Below are 21,251 nucleotides of genomic sequence, written 5' to 3'. Positions count from 1 at the left end.
AAATGAGATTTTGACTTCAGGGCCTATGCTGTCTGCCCGGGAGTGGCAGGAACCCCAGCAGAGCTTCCACACCTGCACACATCAAGCTGATGGGATGGGAAGACCAGCCCAGTCACCAAAGGAGAGACTACTGCGCGTGGCTCGTGAGCTAAGAGGTAAAATATGTTTAAAGAAAAATCTGTTAAATTTTGGAAGATTTGGTTCCTCCAAAAGTCTGAGTCTGGGAACGAGGGCAAGAGAGAGAGAGGGAGCAAGGGAAGAGACAGCCGCTTACCCAGATATTTGTCAAAGCCAACACATTTGATAATCCACACCCCTGCCACTCCGTCTCCCAGAGCGGCAGCATCCTGGTCAGAATGCAGATTCCTAGGCTTTGTCCAGACCTGCTCAACCAGAATCTGCATTTTAACAAGATCCCTGGGTGATCTGATGATTACTGTGTACACAATTATATTTGGAGTACACAGGTTCACGTACCGTTTCCCACGAGTCCTGCTTTCCCTACATCCTGGCCACTTTTGGCCTATCCCCAATCTACTCATAGAACATGACTGGCCCCATATTTTCTTCAAGTCAATTCACCTAAAAAAAAAAATTAAAAAACCGCAACCACATCTATTTCCAAGTAAAATTTTTTTATCACTATTATCCATGGAAAAACCAAGTATCATTTGCCATACATGAAAATCAACCATAAAAAATGCACAAAACAAGCCGGGCGTGGTGGCACACACTTATAATTCCAGCATTTGGGAGGCTGAGACAGGAGGGTTATGGTTTGCGGCCAGCCTCAGCTACTTAGTGAGGCCCTTTGCAAGTCATTGAGACCCTGTTTCAAAATAAAAGAATAAAAAATAGGGCTGGGGGTGTAGCTCAGAGGTAGAATGTCCCTGGGTTCCATCTCCATACCACACACAAAAAAAATGCACAAAACAAGACAAAAGTAAAAGCGTGTTGAGATTTTCCATAAGCACCTTATGCCAAGGTGAGTCAGGCTGAGCTTAACGAATATAAAAGTAAAGAATTTAAAGGGAGCGTCTCAAGCCCACCCGTGGAGGCAAGCTATTCAAAGATGAAATGGCTGCTATATGTTTATCGTCACAGCTTCAGCTTCTTGGATTAGCTTAGAAAATCACAATGTGCAACGGTCACCAAGCAGAAGACAAAGCTCGCCTAGGCAAACGTCAGTGGCGCCTTGCTGCGGCTGGGTGTGCTCCGTATGGAGCTGGCTTCCTTGCCAGCTGATGACTAAATAATGACTATTAATAAACGTCTACGGGGTTGCAAAAACCCTCTGATCAGCATTGGCAAGGCTGTGGGCAATCATTTAAAACTTCCCCAGAGAATGCAAACTAGTCCAGCCACTATGGAGATCTGTGTGGAGATTCCTAAGAAAGGTGGGAATAGATCCACCATATGATCCAGCTCTACCACTCCTAGGTATCTTTCCAAAGGGGTTGAATTCAGAGAAATACAGCAACATATGCATACCTATGTTAGTAGCAGCACAATTTGTAATAGCCAAAATATGGAACCAACCCAGATCACCATCAATAGATGAATGGATAGCAAAACTGTGGGAAATACACACAATGGAATTCTATTCAGCCATAAAGAAGAACAAAATTATATCATTTGCAAGAAGATGGAAAGCCCTGGAGAACCTTATGTTAAGTGAGATCAGCCAAGCACAGAAGGAGAAGGGACATATGTTTCCTCTAATATGCCCAAACTAGGAAACACAGAGGATACCAGTGGGACTCCAGATAATGGAGGGGAAATACCAGCAAAGTTTGAATGGAAAGTTAGGAGAGGAGGAAGGCTGATCTTGATTAGTGAGGGTCTACATCTGAACATGTGTAAAATTATGAATAAGACATGGTTAACCTGGACAACCATTGGTGGGAGGGGGGAAGGGAAAACGGGGGCGGGGGGGGAGAGGGCACCAAATGTAGTTTAAATGTATACTATTTATGTTCAATAAAAAATGGTTAAAAATAAAATCAGTTGAAAGACAAAAAAATAAAAATAAAAAAATAAAACTTCCCCAGAGAAATCTTGAAAGGGAAAGGGTTAGTTCAACCACCCCTAGCCAAAAGGCCCTTTTTTCCCCCATCCATAATAATATTAATACTCTCAGTTGCCTTCTAGGGATTATTCATCTTGCAACAAGCACTATTCCAAGAATGCCACAGAAATAAAATCCTCGCTATTTACAGTAACGTCAGCTGGGGTGGCGGATGCAGTCACACGCACTACAGTCCTGGGCTGCGGTGGCCGCCCAGAGGTGGGGGGTGCAAGTAAACCGTGGGGGTTCAGGCAAGATTCCTGGAGGAAATGATTTCGAGGTAAGTTCCGGAACAACTGTTGGTGACACTGCATCCTGTAGCCCAACTCATCTGGTTTTGTTAATAAAGTTTTATCAGAACACAGCCGGGTTCATTTGTGCCTGAGCCGTCGGCAGCCACCTTTGGAGTGTGTTGGCAGAACTGAGTAGTTGTGGCCACAGCCATATGGCTTGCAAAGCTGAAAATGTCCCTTATTCATTCTTTTACCCCCCCCCCAAAAAAAATTGCCACCCCTGTGCTAGAAGATTTCCAGAGAGATGTCCCGTGAAGACCAGAGGGAAGGCGCACACACGCCAACTTGCCCTTTCCCTGCGAGGGAAGGCACACAAGCCACCTCTCTCTCTCTGACAGTCCAGAGCCTTCTAACACCTTCTTCTACCTACTCTTGACCTCTGCACATTTTCTCCACCCAGGAAGACAAGCGCTCAACCCAAGAACGAGACCAGACTCCAGCGCCTTCCCGGGTAACGCCCTTTGAGGGCTCCCGCTGTCTCAGAATGCATTCCAGCCCTTCACCAGGACCTACCAGCGGCTGTGTGCTCTGAGCCTACCCTTCCTCCAGCCTCATCCCAGATGCGACCCTTGCTCTGGCTCTTCTCTCTCCAGGAGTCTCCTCACCACCCTTCAACTGCCAACAGCCAATCAATCTGCTCTTGCTGTAAACATCACCCGCCTGCCTCCTCCCCCGGTGCAGGGCCCGGGAGCATCTCTGACCCATCCCCTGGCTGTTTCCCTCATAACGCTGAGCACACCTGGAAATTACATCAACCTCTGTTTCGTCTGACGTGGGTGGGCAAAATTACCCTGGTAATTTCCATCGAACCCTGTTGGGACAGACCCACCTTTTACTCCCAGTGTCCAGACAGCCCCGGCAACCAGAAGTCACCCTGCATTTGTGCTGAGGAGCGGGGCTAGAGTCCATGCTGGGAGGGCTCCCGTGGGTTACCCCAGAGGTAAGAAACGTCCTGACACAGCCCAGTAACAGTGTGGCGTGGAGGGCATGTTGGCGCCAGGGCAGAGTGAGGCGGAGGGCAGAATTAGTCAGCCTCCAACTCTCTCAAAAAGAATCCCCGGCCATCAACAAGGCGCCATCATGCTGCTGAAAGTTTGAAAGTCAAAGGCTTCGTTGCTAAAGGTGCTGAGGTGGGCAGAGAAGGTCTGCTGGGGCCGGCAGGGACAGTGCTCTCCCGGGGCTCCTGGTCATGCTCCCCCACACGGGAGCTACCAACAGCCTCCTGGGTGCCATGGTGACAGCCAGGCCAAGCCCTGGGCTCCATCATTAGTGAGCAAGGGATGCCCAGGGTCCCCAGCAGGCTCGCAGCCCCAGCTCTCCTTAGGGGTGGACCAGAAGCGTGGAGTAGCTGGGACAGTTCTGGGGATAGGGGTAGTCTCCGTAACCGAGGTGTGGCTGCGGCCCACAGGAGGAAGGCGAGGGTTTAGCCGGGGACGGGGGTCCTCAGGCGCGCCAGCCCACCTTAGCCAGCTGTGTCTGCAGCTTGTTCTTCACATCTGTCTCCTCGGAGATGCGGGCGTTGAAGGCCAGGTTGGTGTCCGTAAACTGCTTCCACATCTGATCCGACAGGGTCTCAAAGAGGTGCTCGGCCTCTTCCCGCAGCCGGATGGAGTTGGCGCGCATGTTCTGAGAGTGCCTGATGTTGTCGTTGCTGAACTTGGCCCAGGTCTCGGGCACGGAGATCCTGGGAAGGGCACAAGGGCAAGCTGAGCACAGGCGGGGGCTCGGGGGGCTGGTGACAGGTCTTGGGGACCTTGGCGCCCAGGGTTTCTCACCCTTGGCACACGGGCTGGGGGATTCTCTGGGTGGGAGGCTGTCCTATGAGTGGTGGGATGTTTAGAAACATCTTTGGCCTCTGTCTGCCAGGTGCCGGCAGCCTCCCCACCCCACACCGTGTCTCCAGATGTTGTTGGATATCCCTTGAAGGGGGGACACATTGACCCCTGTCGAGAACAACCATCCCCACCCCACAGCCCTTTATTAGGCCATGATGGTCATACAAGTGTGACCCTGCTGCTCTTCCTGGCTTATTCTTCAACCAACGTGGGGCTTTTTGGTGGTGGTGGAGTTGTTTTGCAGGGCCGAGGACTAAACCCAGGGCCATGTGCATGCTAAGTCCGCACCCTACCGCTGAGCGACGCCCCCAGCCCAGCCACTGGGGACTGAACTCAAGGGTGTTTTGAATGCCCACCTCATTCTAGGCACTTGGGACAGAGCCATGAAAAAGAGGGTCACGTCCATGTCCTTGGGGCAACAGACACCCAAGGAGGGAGGGGACAATAAACACAGTAGGTATTCACACTCCGGGCATTGGGAAGGAAGGAATTTCAAAGCAGGGCAAGGGAGGAGAGCGCGATGGAGGGGACTCGTGATGTGGCAGCCAGGGTGGGGAAAGGGAATGAGTTACACGTGGCAGTCCTTATCCACGGCTCAGCTCTCTGCTGTTTCAGCTACCCGGACTCAACTGAGGACTTAAAGTTTCTTATATAGAAGATTCCAGAAATAAATGTTTCCTACGTTTTAAACAATTTTTATTACAGTATTTTGTTATAATTATTCTATTGGTAGTTATTTTTTTTTATTTTGGAGGAGTACTGAGATTAAACCCAGATGCATTCTACCTCTGGATTATACCCCAACTCATTTTTCATTCTGAAACGGGATCTCCTAAGTTGCTGGGGCCTCGCTAAGTTGCGGAGACCGGCCTTGACAACCTGCAGTCCTCCTGTCTCAGCCTCCCAAGTACTGAGATTACAGGTGTGTGCCACTGCGTCGGCTGGAGCTTACTGTTGTTAGCCTCCCCTTGTGCCTAACTTAAAAACTGAACTTTATCCTGGGCACGGGCGTATAGCAAAGCCAGTATGCACGTATAGTCAAACAGCACAGACAGAGCTAGGGGCTATCCTCAGCTCTAGGCATCGCTGGGGTCCTGAAGGCACCCTGTGGAGGGGAGAGAGACTGCCAACTCAGACAGGCTTGGGGTGCTCATGGATTTGCAGATACGTGAGGCTCTCACCACCCCAGCTATGGAGGGCAAGAGGCAGGAGCGCTGGGTGGAGAGAGAGAGAGAGAGAGAGAGAGAGAGAGAGAGAGAGAGAGAGAAAGAAGAAGAAGAAGAAGAAGAAGAAGAAGAAGGAGGAGGAGGAGGAGGAGGAGGAGGAGGAGGAGGAGGAGGAGGAGAGGGGGAGGAGGAGGAGGAGGAGGAGGAGGAGGAGGAAGAGAGGAGGGGGAGGAGGGGAGGGGTGGCACTGTGATCCTCCACAGTGGAAGAGGTAAATCACAGCATCTCTGCCCTCCACTCCCTCTGGTTTTCAGCTGGTGGCCCTCCTCCTGGCTGAACCCAGCCGGAAAGTAAAGGGCAGAGCGTGCAGGACAGTGGGTCGTCAGCCAGCGCCTCCTCTGCAGGACACCCAGTGGGCCACTGGAGTGACTGTTGGGACTGAGAAGGCCGCAGGCTGCATTAGCAAGGACGGGCAGGGGCTCAGTTTAGACACCTCCTGGCAGAGCACTGAATCCCTGCAATGGAGGGGTCGCCTGAGGTCCTCTCCTCCGGAAGCCTGGGAGGAAGGACGTGCGTTTCCCTGAGCTGGCTCCAGTCCTGGGCAAACCAGACTAGAGCGCTTCTCTAGGGCTTGTCCAGCCTGGGAAGACTTTAGCTCGTAAATAAAGCTGACTGTTACTCTCAGGAAGCAGTGGGGGAAAAGGAATCCAGTTCTCTGAAATGTGAAATACATGTTTCTTTTCAAGCACCAAGTATGCTTTGGTATATATATATATATTTATTTATTGTGGGTCTGGGGATGTGAGGATGGGACCCAGGGGCATTCAACCTCCAAGCTACACCCCCTGCCCTATTTTTATTCTTTATTTTGAAACAGGGTCTCACTAAGTTGTGGAGGGCTTCACTAAGTAGCTGAGGCTCTCTGCAAACCACGACCCTCCTGTCTCAGCCTCCCAAATGCTGGGATTACAAGCGTGCACCACCACGCCCGGCTGTGAATTGGCTTTTAAATGTCACCCATGTGAGATCGCTTTGCCGGCCTTCTGCAGGAGTTGAAGCTGAGCAATCAGCGGGGTGTCTGAGACGGGCGAGGTGCTCGGCCTGGGCCAGAGATTTCACCCAACCACACGCTTAAGCTCAGCTATGTCTTGTTCAAGGTTGCATAGTACTCACTGTCTCCAAGACACCAAAAAAGAAGGGGAGGCCAAGCAGGTAGAGACCTGCGGATGCACGTTGAGTGTATCTGCCATGGCTGAACGGAGCGTGGCGATGTCGCAGGCAGCGGCTTCTAAGCCCTCCACTGGAGCAGACAGTCCATCTCCCCAGAGAACACCCAGCCTGCTTAACCGTATGATCCCCAGGAGGATTAACCAAGGGCAGCCAGCAAGGATGTGCCACCTGCAGCCTGGAGGGCCAGCAGGCTTTGCTGGAGGGGCAGAAAGATGCCTTTGCTAAAACACCCAGGCCCAGGGCCCAGGGTGGGCTCAGATCTTGACTCTGCAGGATCACTCAAGTCAGTGCTTTCACCTCTCTGAGCTTTACTTTCCTCTCCCTAGGGTTGCGGACTGACTCAGTGTGACATTTCTATCAGGGCGCTAGACACACAGTAGGCATGGGCGCATGCAAAGCTCTCAGCATGGTGGGCAGCACCAAAGCAAACATCAGGTGAAAGGTCCCACTGTCACCATCACCGCCATCACCACCACCAATCAGCTGATCAGTGACAGACGCACTGCAGAGTCGCTGCAGCTGGACGGTCCCCGGACATTCTCTTTACTCTGCCCAGGCATGGCCCTACTGGGGGAAAAAACCCAACACAAAGCCCTGAGCTAGCACATCTGGGGAGCAATTAGTCACCGCAAACGGCAGTGCCCTTTCCAGCTGGCCCAGGGACTGTAAACAGCAGCCTCTCCCGGGCAGGGAAGCCAGACTCCCCGCCAGCCAGCCGGCCTGCTGCTGGGTTCCCCGGGAGGCATCCTCTGGGCTCCCTGTGCGGCCAAGTGGAGCTGAGTCCTCCAGCCCTGCTCACCTTGCCAACGCCACGGTGACTCTGCCTGGTCAGGAAGAAGAGGGAGGTGCCCAGGAGTCAAGCTGGTGGAAATCCTGAGGGTCGTCTCAATATTTCCATGTTTGCTAAGACCCAGAAAGTGGCCCCAGGCTTGAGCCAAAGAATCAACCAACCTACCTTCCTTCCTTCCTCCCTTCCTTCCTTCCCTCATTTAACAGATATCCATTGCACACCTATGTGTGCCAAGAATGTTTCTATGTGCCAGAGATGGAAAAAATTGTGGGTGGGGGAGCAGAAGCAAGAGAGACCCCACCCTCTGCCTGTCTCCAGCCCTCGTGACCTTAGCCTGGGGCCGTGCGCTGGGAAACCTGCCTTACTTCTGCGCGACCCTCCGAGGTACGGCGACATGCCCCGGTAAAGCCAGGCATACAACAGGCACCGACCTCGTGAGACGAGAGAGTGAGGGTACACAGCAAGCACTCAATAAATGTCAGTTGCTCTACACATGGCTCTGTGTTTACTTCGCCTTTGGGTACTCCCAGCAACCCTGGAAAACAATACTATTTTTCTTCCAGTAGAATAGACGCAGAAATGGGGCCCAAGGATACATCGGTGATGTGTGCATGTGTGCCTTTACCGTCTTGCACCCCATTGAGATGTATGACAATTACAATGCACCAATAAAAAAATTTTAAAAGAAAAAAGTGGGGTCCAAAAGATTAAATAACCAGCCCACAGCGTTGGGTGGAGGCTGGGGCGTGAAGCCCAGCAGCTCAGCTCTGGATCAGCTCCTTGACCACTTCCGATGCCGGAAAGTGGAAGGCGGCAGCCGGCATCTCCTCACCAAACTTGAACCCTGATCCTCCTGATGACCGCCATTTTGTTTTGGAGCTGGACGTCATTTCCAATCGAGGAAGCCCAGCGTGCCCTGGCATTTCAGTTCCTCCAAAGTTAGCCAGACTTGGATTCTGCTGCTTGCAACAAAAGGTGTCCCCCTTGAACCATGCTACTCCCCCTTGGCCAGCACAGGATGCCCTTCCGTCACCCCTCCGCAGGAGCGGAGACCCTCGCCCCCTTTAGACCCAACCAGGAACAGGGTCAGGAGCCCTGGTACTCACGTGCCGTCGCACTTCTCCATGCCGTGGAAGAAGCTGATGCTGTCTGACGTGTTTCTCAGGTTGAAGCAGTGTTCGTCGATGCACTGGGCAGAGTTTTTGTCTTCGAGGTCCTTCTCCAGGGCGTGCTGGGCATCTCGGTTATCCCTGCGGGGAGGAAGGATTTGCCCCTGAACTGTGCATTTACCCAGAATCCCCCACCCCAGGCCACACAACACTAGAGTACAGATTGGGAGAGGCAAGAGGAGAGTTTTAAAAGGATACAAAGGCGGGCAAGGGAAGAAACCAACTCAGAGTGAAAGGTTTTCATAATAAATAGGAGACATTATAAGCCAAGTTGCCAGGGCAAGTGAGAATTCCAGGTTGAGGATATCACATATGCAAAAGCAGAAAAGCTAGAAACACCCAAGTTTTCAGGCACGTGCTTCAGCTCCGGGGCTGCTTCAGGGACTGTCCCGGGTTGGGTGAGTCAGGGATCGGGTAGAGTCACAGATTGGGAAGAGCCAGGCACCGGGCAGGGTTACAGACTGGATGGGGTTAGAGAATGGATGGGGTCAAGGTGTGGAGAAGACAGAGACCGGGACTTAGGACTTGATCCTAGAGGGCTGGTGTCTTAGCCAGAAACTTAGACAAGACCACCGCTGGCCAGACTTCAGACTACTTTTGGGGGGTATTAGGGATTGAACCTAGGGGTAGCCTATCTATGACCCATATACCCCCCAACCCTGCTTTTTGTTTTGTTTTGAAATGTGATCTCCCTAAGTTGCTGAGAGCCTCACCAAGATGCTGAGGCTGGTCTTGAATCTGCTCTCCTCCTGTCTCAGCCTCCTAGGCAGTGGGGTTACAAGCATGTGCCACCGTGACCCACTAGACTCTAGATTTTTAAGAACTACTTTTATGATTTTTCCAAATACCAAAGTACCCATACTATTATAGACTTATTATTCTTCCTTTCAAATCACCTTTAAACTATAAGTAGATGTACTTTAAAAGAAAAATCTACATTCCCATCTTGAAAGGAAAGTCAGTACTGCTGTCTATTGAAGGGAAGGTCACCTTGCCAGACATAATGGCACATGCCTGTAATTCCAGTATTGGGAGGCTGAGACAGGAGGATTGCATGTTTGTGGCCAGCTTCAGCTATCTAGTGAGGCCCTCTGCAAATTAGTGAGACCCTGTTTCAAAAATAAGGAATAAAGTAGGGGTATGGGTGTAGCTTGGAGATAGAATGCCTCTGGTTCCAATCCCCAGAATCACAGAGCGAGAGAGAGCGAGAGCGAGAGAGAGAGAGAGAGAGAGAGAGAGATCAAAAGAAAGGCCACTTCAGACCTAAAGACTAAATCCTAGCTGATGGATTGCTACCAGAAGTTTCTAAACTTAAACCTTTTTTGATTTTCTGTCGGTTGAAAAAATTAATCCTTTTAAAAACACAAAGCACAGATTGGAGCATCTATCTTGAAGGGTTTAGAAGAATTCCAAGAAAATGAAGAAGAGAATAGCTTCTGCTAGGAGGCTCTACCAGACTGCCGCTGCAGTGGGGGGTCTCAAATCGGCCCCTCCGCCCACTGTCAGGCTCTCCCCTCCCGCACGTGCCTTGGCCCCTCTCCATGTCCGTTTCTCTCTATCTTTTTCTCTCTGATCCTTCCCTCTTGGGTTCTCTGTTGAGGCCTCTCCCCTCTTCACCTCAGCTGGGTATTTTTTTTTTTTTTTTGGTCTCCTTCTGTTTTTTTTTTTTTTTTTTTTTTTTGTGGTACTGGGGGTGGAACCCAGGGTCTTCTCTACCTCCAGGCTATACTCTCAGACCTATTTTATACTTTATTTGGAAACAGGGTCTCACTAAGTTGCTGAGAGCCTCACTCAGTAGCTGAGGCTGGCTTCGAACCTGTGCGATCCTCCTGTCTCAGCCTCCCAAGCGCTGGGATTACAAGCGTGCGCCACACCTGGCTGTCTGTCTCTCTCTTTTTCTCTGCTATGGATATTGGTTGCAGGTGAGAAGTTCCAGCCGTCCTGCTCAGGCTCCTGTCTGTCAGAACAGCAGGTTATGCCAGGGTGGGGGAAACCGTCCCAGGGCCTTTGGGCTCTCCAGATTAGCAGCACCCTGAGCGTTGGGCCCGTCATTCCGCTGGATGAACTGGAAGGTGGAGACCATAGCTCAGAAAGCAAGAGTGTCGGGGCCTTGGTGGGTCACCTGGGAGCCTTGGGCCCAGCTGCTCAGCTGCCTGGGGAACAAGGGTGCTCATCTCCCCTACCTGGCCCATGACAGAGGGCCTGGCTAGTGCCAAGGCTCACCCTGCTGCTGGCCCACCAGGGAAGGCCCCACCTCGGCTCCTCCCAGAAAGAGAGCCTCTTTTGCTCCACTGGGCGCAGTGAGGACGCCGCCCTGCCCAGACATGGGCCTCAGCCTGGCCTCAAAAAATCAGGAGCCAACAACGCAGAACCTGCCGGTGCCAGGGAAACCCCCTGAGAAGTGAGCGGGTAGCCTCCTGAAGGGTGGAGGGCATTCCACGCCCACCCAGCTAAGGAGCCTCTGAGGGCCAGGAAAATCAGGATCCCAGGCCCGCCCACAGCTGGCGCGGCCTCTCCGCAGGTGACCAGCAGACTTGAATCAAATGGCCCTGTCCCCAAGCGAGCTGCCTCTATTCCGTGCAGGGCAGCCCGCAGGCTTGCACATGGGCATGTGTACCACCCCACAGACAGAGACACAGAGTATATATATATATATATATATATATATATATATATAATATATAATTATAATATATATTTCAGAACATCATGCTGTGCATGATAAATATGTCTAATTTGTATTTAGCAATTAAAAAATGGATGAGCAAACTTTAAAAAAAACAAAGATGTGGATCTGCGCAGAGCTTTCCGAACTCTTAAAGCATGCTTGTTTAAGTGTTTAAGGTTTTTGCTTATGTGGATTATTAGTGTGTAGACCAACTGGAGGTAATCAATAGTCCAGGTGATAGGTGGAGTGGTCGAAAACCATGATACACAAATGACCGGCCGGGCGTGGGGGGGCACGCTGGTCATCCCAGCATCTGGGAGGCTGAGACAGGAGGATCGCGGTTCACAGACAGCCTCAGCTACTTAGTGAGGCCCTCTGCAACTCAGTGAGACCCAGTTTCAAAATAAAGAATAAAAAATAGGGCAGGGGGTGTAGCTCGGAAGTCAAATACCCCTGGGTTCCATCCCCAGACCCGCAAAAAACAAACAAACAAACAAATGACCAAATTCAACTCTTTGCTTGCTTTTTGATGCTGGGCTGGCGCCCAGGACCTCACACATATTAGGCTCCGCCACTGAGCCTCATCCCAGCCCCTGCTTTTCTTTCCGTGATCATTTTACATTTTATCTTTCTGCACCCTCCACCTCGGGTGTCCTGGGGCGGGGGCTCCCCAACGTGCCCGGCCGTGACTGAGCCTTTGATCTCTGGGTGGCTTTCTGCAAAGTGCCTCTCCATCCTCTCCTGGGTGGGTCCCTCTTCCCCCATACCCAACCCTGACCCCTCGGGGGAGGGGAGCGGCTCCTGGAGGGGGTGACTGCTGTTTGTGGGGCACAGTAAACCAGAACGCCACACTGCCCTCTTCCTTAGCATTCCTCCAGGCTGCCTGGCTGCCATTCAGCAGGAAGACCGGGATGGCCCGTCTCCTGTCTCCAGTCAGTGAACAAGGAAAACCAGCAGGGCGGCGTGCCCCGAGAGAGTTAAAGTTGGGCCCGAGCTTGGGGCCCGGGGCAGGGGTGCCTCCAGGGAGCTGGGTGCCCAGGCCTTAGCTATAAGCCCCAAGTCCCATAAATCTCCAGGCTCCTTTTAATTACAGGAGGGGCCTCCCAGCTTTTCATGACACCAGTTACATCGCCTTCCAAGAACAAAAAAGATGATTCCTTTTGAAGGGTCCTGGCTCAAGGCGTCCACCGGCTCCTCTCTGGAGGCGCCCCAGTCCCTCGCCTGTTACCAGTGCCGCCACCCTCTGCCATCTCCCCAGGCTCAGAACCTGCCTCGCTAGAGAATCAGCAGGCCGGGCCCCAGGGCGGAGACCCCTCTCCAGGCTGGCTGCACACACAGGACATGCTGGCCCGTGACCATCACCGTACACATCCCGGGGCCATCACAGCACTGCCGCTCAAAACCAGCATCCGAGCCCCAGAAATCGGCCAATCCTACATAGCAGGATTTTGTATTTCTTTTGTTTTTGTTTTGCTTTTTGCAGTACTGGGGATTGAACCCGAGGTATCCCACCTCCCAGCCACACCCCCAGCCCTATTTTTAAATCTTTAAGGGTCTCGCTAAGTTGAGGAGAGCCTCGCTAAGTAGCCGAGGCTGGCCATGAACCCGCGATCTTCCCGTCTCAGCCTCCCAGGTACTGGGATTATAAGGGTGTGCCATTGCGCCCGGCTGGTTTTTTATGTGTTTGTTTGTTTTTTATCTAGATTTTCCCCAGAAACCTAGAAGTCATCGCACCAAGCCCAGGGGTGGGGAGAACGAGAGTCCTTACCGCATCTGGATGTCGATTCTCTGAGCTAACTGCCGCATCTGCTCCTGACAGCATTTTAGCAAATCCACTTCCTGAAATGAAAAGTGTCAGAAAGAGCGGGCGCCGGAGAGAGGCTCGCGGGGCGGGGCTCGGCGTCACCTGTCACCGCCCACTCTCAGGTGAGATGCCGGCCCATGGGATGCCAGGACCACGTGGCCGGGGCCGACCGTAGCAGCCTCACATTCGTCACCCGACTGGCATGTCTTTTAATATATTGCCGGGTTAAAAGAAAATTTAGTACCTACTATGTGCCCGGTGCTCACTTACATATCATTAATAAATTAAATAATGCCTCTGAAGTAGCATGGCAACGGCATATAGTAGGTGCTCAGAAAAACACTAGCTTTTATTGTTGTTGGCATCATCGTTAATATTATTGGTGCTTGGGATTAAACCCAAGGGCATTGTGGGCCCAAGCGACATCCCCCAGCCCTTTCTATTTTTTTTTTTTCATTTTGAAACAGGGTCTTACTAAGTTGTCGAAAGTGTCACTAAGTTTCTGAGACTGGCCTCAAATCTGCCATCCTCCTATCTCAGCCTCCCAAGTATTGAGATAGCTGTCTATCGCCAATGCCTGGCTGCATGGTATTATTATTTCGCACATTTTAGGAATAAGACCGCGGGCCCAGTAACTCCACGTTATGGCTTGTGTTTGGAATGCCGCCCAAAAGTCCTGTGTTGAAGGCTCGGCCCCTACTAAGTCTAGCAGTGTTCAGAGGTGGGAGGGGATTGCATCCTGGGAATCTAACTCCATCAGTGGACCAATTCATTGGGCTCATAACTCACTGGGTAATTAGGAGTTAGTGGAAACTCAGGAGGCTGCGCTCAGCTGGCGGAAGTAGGTCAGAGTGTCTCCGAAGGGCGTGCCTGGTGCCAGCCCCTCCCTCGCCCTCCCTTTCTCTCCCTCTCTTTCCTTGCCCGCTGGCTACCATGAGGTCTACAGCTCTGGTCCTTCAGCCATGATGCTCTGCCTCCCCACAGGCTTGCAAACCATGGAGCCAGCCAGCCGTGGACCGAACCTCTGAAACCCTGGGCCAAAATACATCCTTCCTCCTTTAAGTTGACTTTTCTCGGGCATTTTGTCGCCGTGGCGGGGAGCTGACCAGCACACTCCGTTTCTCCCTGTCTCTGAATGGCAACCTCGCCCGCCCCCATCCTTTCTGAGCTCTGCATTCCCACAGGGGGCAGCCTGTGACTCCTGATAGGGCAGCTCAGAGCCTTCCTGACCGGCTCCCTCTCCTGGGGTGGGGGGTGCCTTACCCGGATAAGGTTTTTCTCCACGTTGTCATGAACCAAGTCAATCCCGATCCTTTTCTCTCGGTGGTACAGGCACTCCAGGGCCACCTGTATGGGGCGGGCGGGAAAGAACGTGTCCTCCTGCAGCTGCGTAGGCCCCGCACGCACGCGGCTCTCCTCTGCCTCCGCCATCGTCTGGCCTGTTCCTTGGGAAACCTGCGTGCTCCTGGCGCCTCACCGCTGCCTTGCCTGGGTCCTGCCTCCCCCACACCCTCCCATGGCGCTGAGGAGAGATACAGGGCTGCTTTAGAGGAAGCAGGGTGTCCTGGGGACCGGCTGGTATAAGGAGCGGAGCTAATACTCCTTCCTGTGATTTCCATAAGCTGGAAGCCTTCCAAACAAACAAACAAAAAAATAGAGCAAAATTGCACTGAAATTTCAGATAAGGTCGGACCAACTGCTCTCCTCCACAGAGGGTTTCTTGTGAGTTCAGATCCAGGCGCAGCCACCTTCTGCTGTATCCATGCGAGATACCCGAACTCCCGGACCCTGCGTTTCCTCCGCTGCAGCAGCAGCAGCGCGCAGGACCAGACACATCGCACAGGCGTGAAGGGTCCTGGCTCAAGGCGTCCACCGGCTCCTCTCTGGAGGCGCCCCAGTCCCTCGCCTGTTACCAGTGCCGCCACCCTCTGCCATCTCCCCAGGCTCAGAACCTGCCTCGCTAGAGAATCAGCAGGCCGGGCCCCAGGGCGGAGACCCCTCTCCAGGCTGGCTGCACACACAGGACATGCTGGCCCGTGACCGTCACCGCACACATCCCGGGGCCATCACAGCACTGCCGCTCGAAACCAGCACGTGCTGGACAGCTCTCCACCAACATTTCCTATGGGCCCATGTGAAAACCCCTCTTTGGAGATTCCCCCAATGGAGCGAGGGCTTTGGAAAGTGGTCAGGGCCCAGGGAGACCCGGGCAATCCTGCTGCACGGCCGTGGGCCATCCCTGGGGCGGGGGACCAGAGCAGAGTGGAGGGGGAAACCGGACAAGCCTGCTGTGTGTATGCACACGCGCGGCTGTACATGTATGTACATGCATGCTCACGGTGTTATGATCCTTAAAGAACATGCCTTAAACAACGGCTCTGTCTCCATATCGCCATGTCCTAGCCCTCTATAACTTTCTGGTTGACCCTGGTCTTCTCCACTCTCCAAATTAAGCCCGACCGGGGCAGAGAGTTCTGTCTCTTTTATCACTGACACATTCGTGTCCGATACCCGGCAGCCAGAGGTGCTTCTGCATGTCTGCCTGGGTCCTTCCTCACCCTGTCTGTGCTGTTGTTTAGACCGACATTTCATACCCCAGCCTGGGACACAGGGCTGCACATAGTAGGTGCTCAATAAACACCTGTCAGATAGGCGAATAATCACCCAGTGCAGACGTTCCCAGCACTTCCTTGGGCTCCCCGACTCCCGTCAAAGCCCGGGTCGGGTAGGATTGCTTCTGGCTGCACGTAACACACTCCACCACTGTGGCTTGGTCAAACAGAAATTCATTTTTCTGACGTAATGAGGATTCCAGAAGGAGGCAGGTCAGGCTGTCATGGTCTCAACCTCATGTCCAGATGGAACAGGCTCCATCTTTCCAGAGGTAGCCAGTGGTTTCTGTCCTCTGGCTCTCTAGGAGGCCTGATTCCTGAACAGCCGCAGGGATGTACAGACCCCCTGCTGCTAAATACCAGGGGCATTCCAATATTCTCCTGGAGGAAGTAGGAGTGGGGCAAGGGGCAGGGTCTCCCGTGTTTTTCCTAATATTGGGGAATTTCTGTTTTTTACAGAAAGTCTATCATATCTGTATTCTTCCCCCTTCCTTTTTTTTTTTTTTTTGTACTGGGGCTTGGACTCATGAGCATTCTACCCCTGAGCTACACCCTCAACCTTTTTATCTTTATTTTGTACTTTGAACCTGGGTCTCGCTAAGTTGCCGAAGGTCTTGCAAAATTGCTGAGGCTGGCCTCAAACCTGTGATCCTCCTGTCTCAACCTCCCAATACAGGATTCCAGGGGTAGCCCCCACATCTGGCTTCTGTGTTCCCCGTCACAGCCCATTCGCTGGCAACTAACAGGGCTCCTGGTAGCAGGAGGGTCTGGTACTGAGGATTGAACCCGGGGGCCGTTCTACCTCTGAGCTACACCCTGAGTCCTCTTGATTTTTTTACGTTGAAACAAGGTCTCACTAAGTTGCTGAGGCTGTCCTTGAACCTGCGATCCTCTGCTCTCAGCCTCCCAAGTACTGGGATTACAGACGGGTGCCGCCTCCACCCGGTCCAGTCACATTGTCCTGAAGCAACAACCCTGATCTAACCCAAGGAAAAAAGAATTGGGGTAACCCTCGTGGATTCTACTTTTACCTTAAACATCGGCCGCACACAACGACGCAGCTCAGACCAGCCTCGCAAGGGGTCTGTCCGTCCCCCGCCCTGCAGGTGCACCCGGCCCCCGGCACTCACCTGCAGCGGACAGTTGATCTCATCGGCCGCACACTCCAGCCGCCGCTTGACCGTCTCCAGGCTCCGGTTCTCGGCCAGCAGCCTGTCCAGCTCGTAGCACAGCTCGGCCTTCCAGAAGCCGATGTCCGACAGCCGCTGGCCCAGGTTGCGGGACGTCCCCTCCTGCATCTGGCGCGTCAGCTGGTCCTTGTCCTGCATGAGCCGCAGGGAGTCTCCGGTCAGCCGGCCGGCCCACAGCCGCGAGGCCTCGGCGCCGCGGATCTGCAGCTGGTTGGACTGGTTCCAGTCGTGGGGGCTATAGCGGCAGAAGAGAGCGGAGCGCAGCTCGGGCAAGATGGTGGGTGGGCGCAGGGCGCTGCTGCGGCACTCACCCGGGCAGGTCTGGGCGGTGGAGATCTTGTAGAAGAGGCTGGGTCGCCATGAGTTGAGGTAGCGGTACCCGGGCAGGTGAAAGGGCTGGTAGCACTCCTGGACCACCGGGCCCTGCGCCGTCGGGGGCGGCGCCGTCAGGCCACAAGACTTTTTGGGGACGCAGTAACTGGCAGTCTGAGTGGTCCCCAGAAACTCCATTCTCCCCCATCAGCCCCAGGAGGGCAAAATCTCTGCCCAGGGGCACAGGCATCACCAGGAAAGGGGAGAGGGCTTCTCTTAGGGCCAGCAGGACCTCTATGACTCAGCCCTGGTGTCACAAAGCCTGGGGACTGGGACACAGAGTCAGGCTTCGGCTCACTGGCTCTCTCAGGCCGGCTGGGGCCACGCTGTCCAACTCAGAGTAAATAAATAGCCGGGCATGGGGGTGCAGGCTTGTAATCCCAGTACTTGGGAGGCTGAGACAGGAGGATTGCGTGTTCAAGGCCAGCCTCAGGTACTTAGTAAGGCTCGCAGCAGCCTAGTGTGATCCTGTTTCCAAATAAGAAATAAAATCAGGCTGGGGGGTGTGGCTTGGAGGCAGAAAGAATGCCTCTGGGAATAATAATAATAATAATAATAATAATAATAATAATAATAAATATGCCAGGAGTAGTGGCGCACGCTTGTAATCCCAGCATTCGAGAGGCTGAGACTGGAGGATCGCAGTTCGTAGACAGCCTCAGCTACTTAGTGGGGCTCTTCACAACTTAGTGAGACCCAGTTTCAAAAGAAATAAAGGCACATGCTTGTAATTCCACTGCTTGGGAGGCTGAGATAGGAGGATCGCCCAGGTTCGAAGCCAGCCTCAACTACTGAGTGAGGCTCTCAGCACCTTGGTGAGAACTTGTTTCCAAATAAAATATAAAATAGGTCTGGGAGTATAACCGGGAGGTAGAAAGCCCCTGGGCTCCACCCCCAGAAACACACACACACACACACACACACACACACACACACAGAATCAAAAATAGGGCTGGGATGTAGCTCGGAGGTGGAATGCCCCTGGGTTCAATCCCCAGTACCACACACACACAAAAGAAAATAATATAATAAATTCATCACCAAAGCGAACATGAATTTCACGACCCAAAGACTCAGGAAGGCAGAAAAGAAAGTGGCTGTCTTTCCCTAACAGCTAAATCTGTCTTTCCAGACCTACCTCTGCCCTGTGCAAGAAAACGTGATGTCGTCTACGCCCAGTCAAGGCCGTCAGCTCGGGGTCAGTCAGCTGTTGTTTTCTTTGTCCCCAACACGGCGTCAGAGCGGTCCCCTGTCACCGTGAAATACCACTGGGCGATGACGCTCGCCAAGACACGGATGGACTGAGGGGAGATAGCTACGCTCAAAAGGCTCTCTCCTGCGAGACTCCATGTCTGTGTTCTGAAAAACACAAATCCATTCGAAGACCCATCAGCCATTGCTGCGGACTGGGGGAGGGGAGAATGGACCACACAAGAGGAAAATGGGGGCCGGGGAGGACTGATAGTAAGCCTCTATCTCCTGATCCTCGCGGACCTTACCCAACTATGTGTATTTGTCAAAACCCATACAACTTCCCACGACAAGGGTAAATTTTCTTGTATATAAATCATACAGTGGGGGAGTGATCTCCAGCCTCTTGAGGCAGATATCATGGCTGTTTTGCTCGCCATTAAATCCCCAGCATGACTGGGCGTGGTGGCACAGGCCAGTAATTCCAGGACTTGGGAGGCTAAGCTAGGAAGGTCACGGGTTCAAGCACAGCCTCAGTAAGTAGTGAAACTCTCAGCAACCCAGGGAGCCTGTTTCAAAACAGCATTAAAAAAGTGCTGGTATCTGGGCATGGTGGAGCGCGCGCTTGTAAGCCCAGCATTCGGGAGGCTGAGACTGGAGGATCACGGTTCGCGGACAGCCTCAGCTACTTAGTGAGGCCCTCTGCAACTCAGTGAGACCCTGTTTCAAATAAAGAATAAAAAAAATAGGGCTGGGGGTGTAGCTCGGAGGTAGAATGCCCCTGGGTTCCATCCCCAGTACTGCCAAAAAAAAAAAAAAAATATGCTGGTATAGCTCGCAGGCAAAATGCCCCTGAGTTCAAACTCCAGGACTGCCCCCAAATCCCCAGCAACCGTACTTCTGAGCGAGTGAATAGTATCTCAAATGAGAGCCATCTTGTTCCAGAAAGAGTACTCAATTCTATATTCTATGACAAGATTTTTATCCCACCGAGAAACGCCTTCCCTCTTAATTAGTGGGAGTAGCAATGAAATGTCCAGGTATGGAACAGATTTCTAGGGCTTGTTTCCCCCTTTGGAAATGGGGAAGGAGAGGCTTATGGTCCTTGTTACTAGAAGTATTAGTCAGTTTCCCATTACTGTAACAAAACGCCCAGGGCATCTTAACTTATAATAGAAAAAGTTAATTCTGGCTCACGGTTTTGGAGGTTCTGGTCCATGAATGAGCGAAACTGCTTAGAGCTAAGCCAGGAGTCAAAGAGGAAGAGGAAGGAGCCGGGTTCCTCGATCCGCCACGACCTAAGTATTTCCTACTCGGTTCCTGATGGCTGCTAACGGTTCCACCACCTCCCCGGGGAGCGGGGAGAACAAACGTGTACCGCGTGGCTTTGGAGGACCGCAGCAGCGAGCCCAGAGAAGCAGAGCTGGAGGTTCAACCGCAATTCTTCCCCCAGCTGCCTCAAATCAGGAGCGCGTACGAGAGAACTAGTGCAGAGAGGGTGAAGAGAAGCATTGATTAAGCGCCTGCTGTGTACAGGTGCTTCACATTTGCTATTTTCCCCACCCAGCGAACCTATCTGAATGACCTGACCCTGCCGTCCTACAGGGTGGGGGAGAGAAACGGGCAGGCTCAGGGCCTCAACACCGGCAGCATTTGATTCTGGGTCCTCGAGGCAGGACACCGGGTAGGGGAGGTGCCTGCAGAGAGAGAGCGCCCAACGAGCGGACCAGAAAGACTGGGGGTGTTTTTTAAGCATGAAATGCTTATAGTAAAATATTTTGTGTATTCAATGTCAAAGAATATATAAAGTGAAATGTGGTTTCTCCTCATCGTTGGGGTACTTAGGGTCTCCCCAGGTATAACTACAATATGTCATATATATATACACGTGTGGAAAATATAAGTGTAGTATATATTTTTCCACATAATAACTAAAGGATGATACTATTTCAGGATATAAACAGCCATCCTGCGGGGCGTGGTGGCATGCGCTTGTAATCCCCGCGCTCGGGAGGCTGAGACAGGAGGATCGCACAGGTTCGAAGCCAGCCTCAGCTACTTAGTGAGGCTCTCGGCAACTTAGTGAGACCCTGTTTCCAAATAAAGTATAAAATAGGTCTGGGAGTGTAGCCAGGAGGTAGAAAAGCCCCTGGGTTCCACCCCCAGTACCACCAAAAAATAAAAAAAAAAAATAAACACCCGTCCTTGGTTTGTAGTAGCTATACAATACTTCGTTGTACTCGTGTCCCACTATTTATTTGACTGTCCCTATGACTATGACTAGACATTTCAGATGTCACTGCCTTTTGCTCTCACAAACACCACTGCAATAAATTCCACCTACATGCCTGTAATCCCAGTATTTGGGAGGCTGGGGCAGGAGGATCGTGGGTTTAAGGCCATCCCGGGAAATTTAGCATAACGCTATTTCAAAATAAAAATCAAATATGGCCGGCGGTATTGCTTGGAGGTAGCATGCCCCTGGGTTCAACCTCAGTTTTGTTGGGGAATGATTTGCATACCGTGAAATCCACCCTCCTCCGCACACAATTCCAAGAATCCTGACTAAGTCCCACAGGCATGCTGCCGCCACGACGGAGATTAGAACGTTTTCCTCTCCCTGGGAAGTCCCACGTGCCCTTCTCCCTGCCACCCATGGAAACCGCGCCCCCCAAATGCTCGCAGCCCTTGGACCCACGCTCTCTCCCCTGGCACGGTGTTAAATGCAACAAATACCCTTCCCCACTGAATCGGACGTGTGTAAACAAAGCGTGCAGAAGACCCAGCTTCGGGGAGCTTAAGTCGTTTTGTACATGTCTTTTGGGGGAGGGTCCACTGCAGATTGAACCCAGGGGCACTCTGC

At 52.5% G+C, this 21,251-nt stretch overlaps 1 protein-coding gene across 1 annotated transcript in view; it reads right to left on the bottom strand.

Moving 5' to 3' along the window:
- Positions 1–17,335, bottom strand: part of TEKT5 (tektin 5) — a gene marked incomplete at both ends in the record, with an annotated part of 43,879 nt that extends 26,544 nt beyond the window's left edge. Inside the window, 5 exons of the mRNA XM_080703954.1 lie at positions 3,823–4,045; positions 8,489–8,632; positions 12,988–13,058; positions 14,287–14,370; positions 16,766–17,335. Coding sequence (XP_080560080.1) covers positions 3,823–4,045; positions 8,489–8,632; positions 12,988–13,058; positions 14,287–14,370; positions 16,766–17,335 — 1,092 coding nt within the window. The remainder of the gene's footprint in view (positions 1–3,822; positions 4,046–8,488; positions 8,633–12,987; positions 13,059–14,286; positions 14,371–16,765) is intronic.
- Between the last annotated feature and the right edge of the window lie 3,916 nt (positions 17,336–21,251).

Source organism: Muscardinus avellanarius (genome assembly GCF_963383645.1).
Source record: "Muscardinus avellanarius genome assembly, chromosome: 10".
Lineage (NCBI taxonomy): Eukaryota > Metazoa > Chordata > Mammalia > Rodentia > Gliridae > Muscardinus > Muscardinus avellanarius.
Note: the sequence above shows the minus strand (reverse complement) of the source record. Positions and strands in the feature narration are given on the sequence as shown.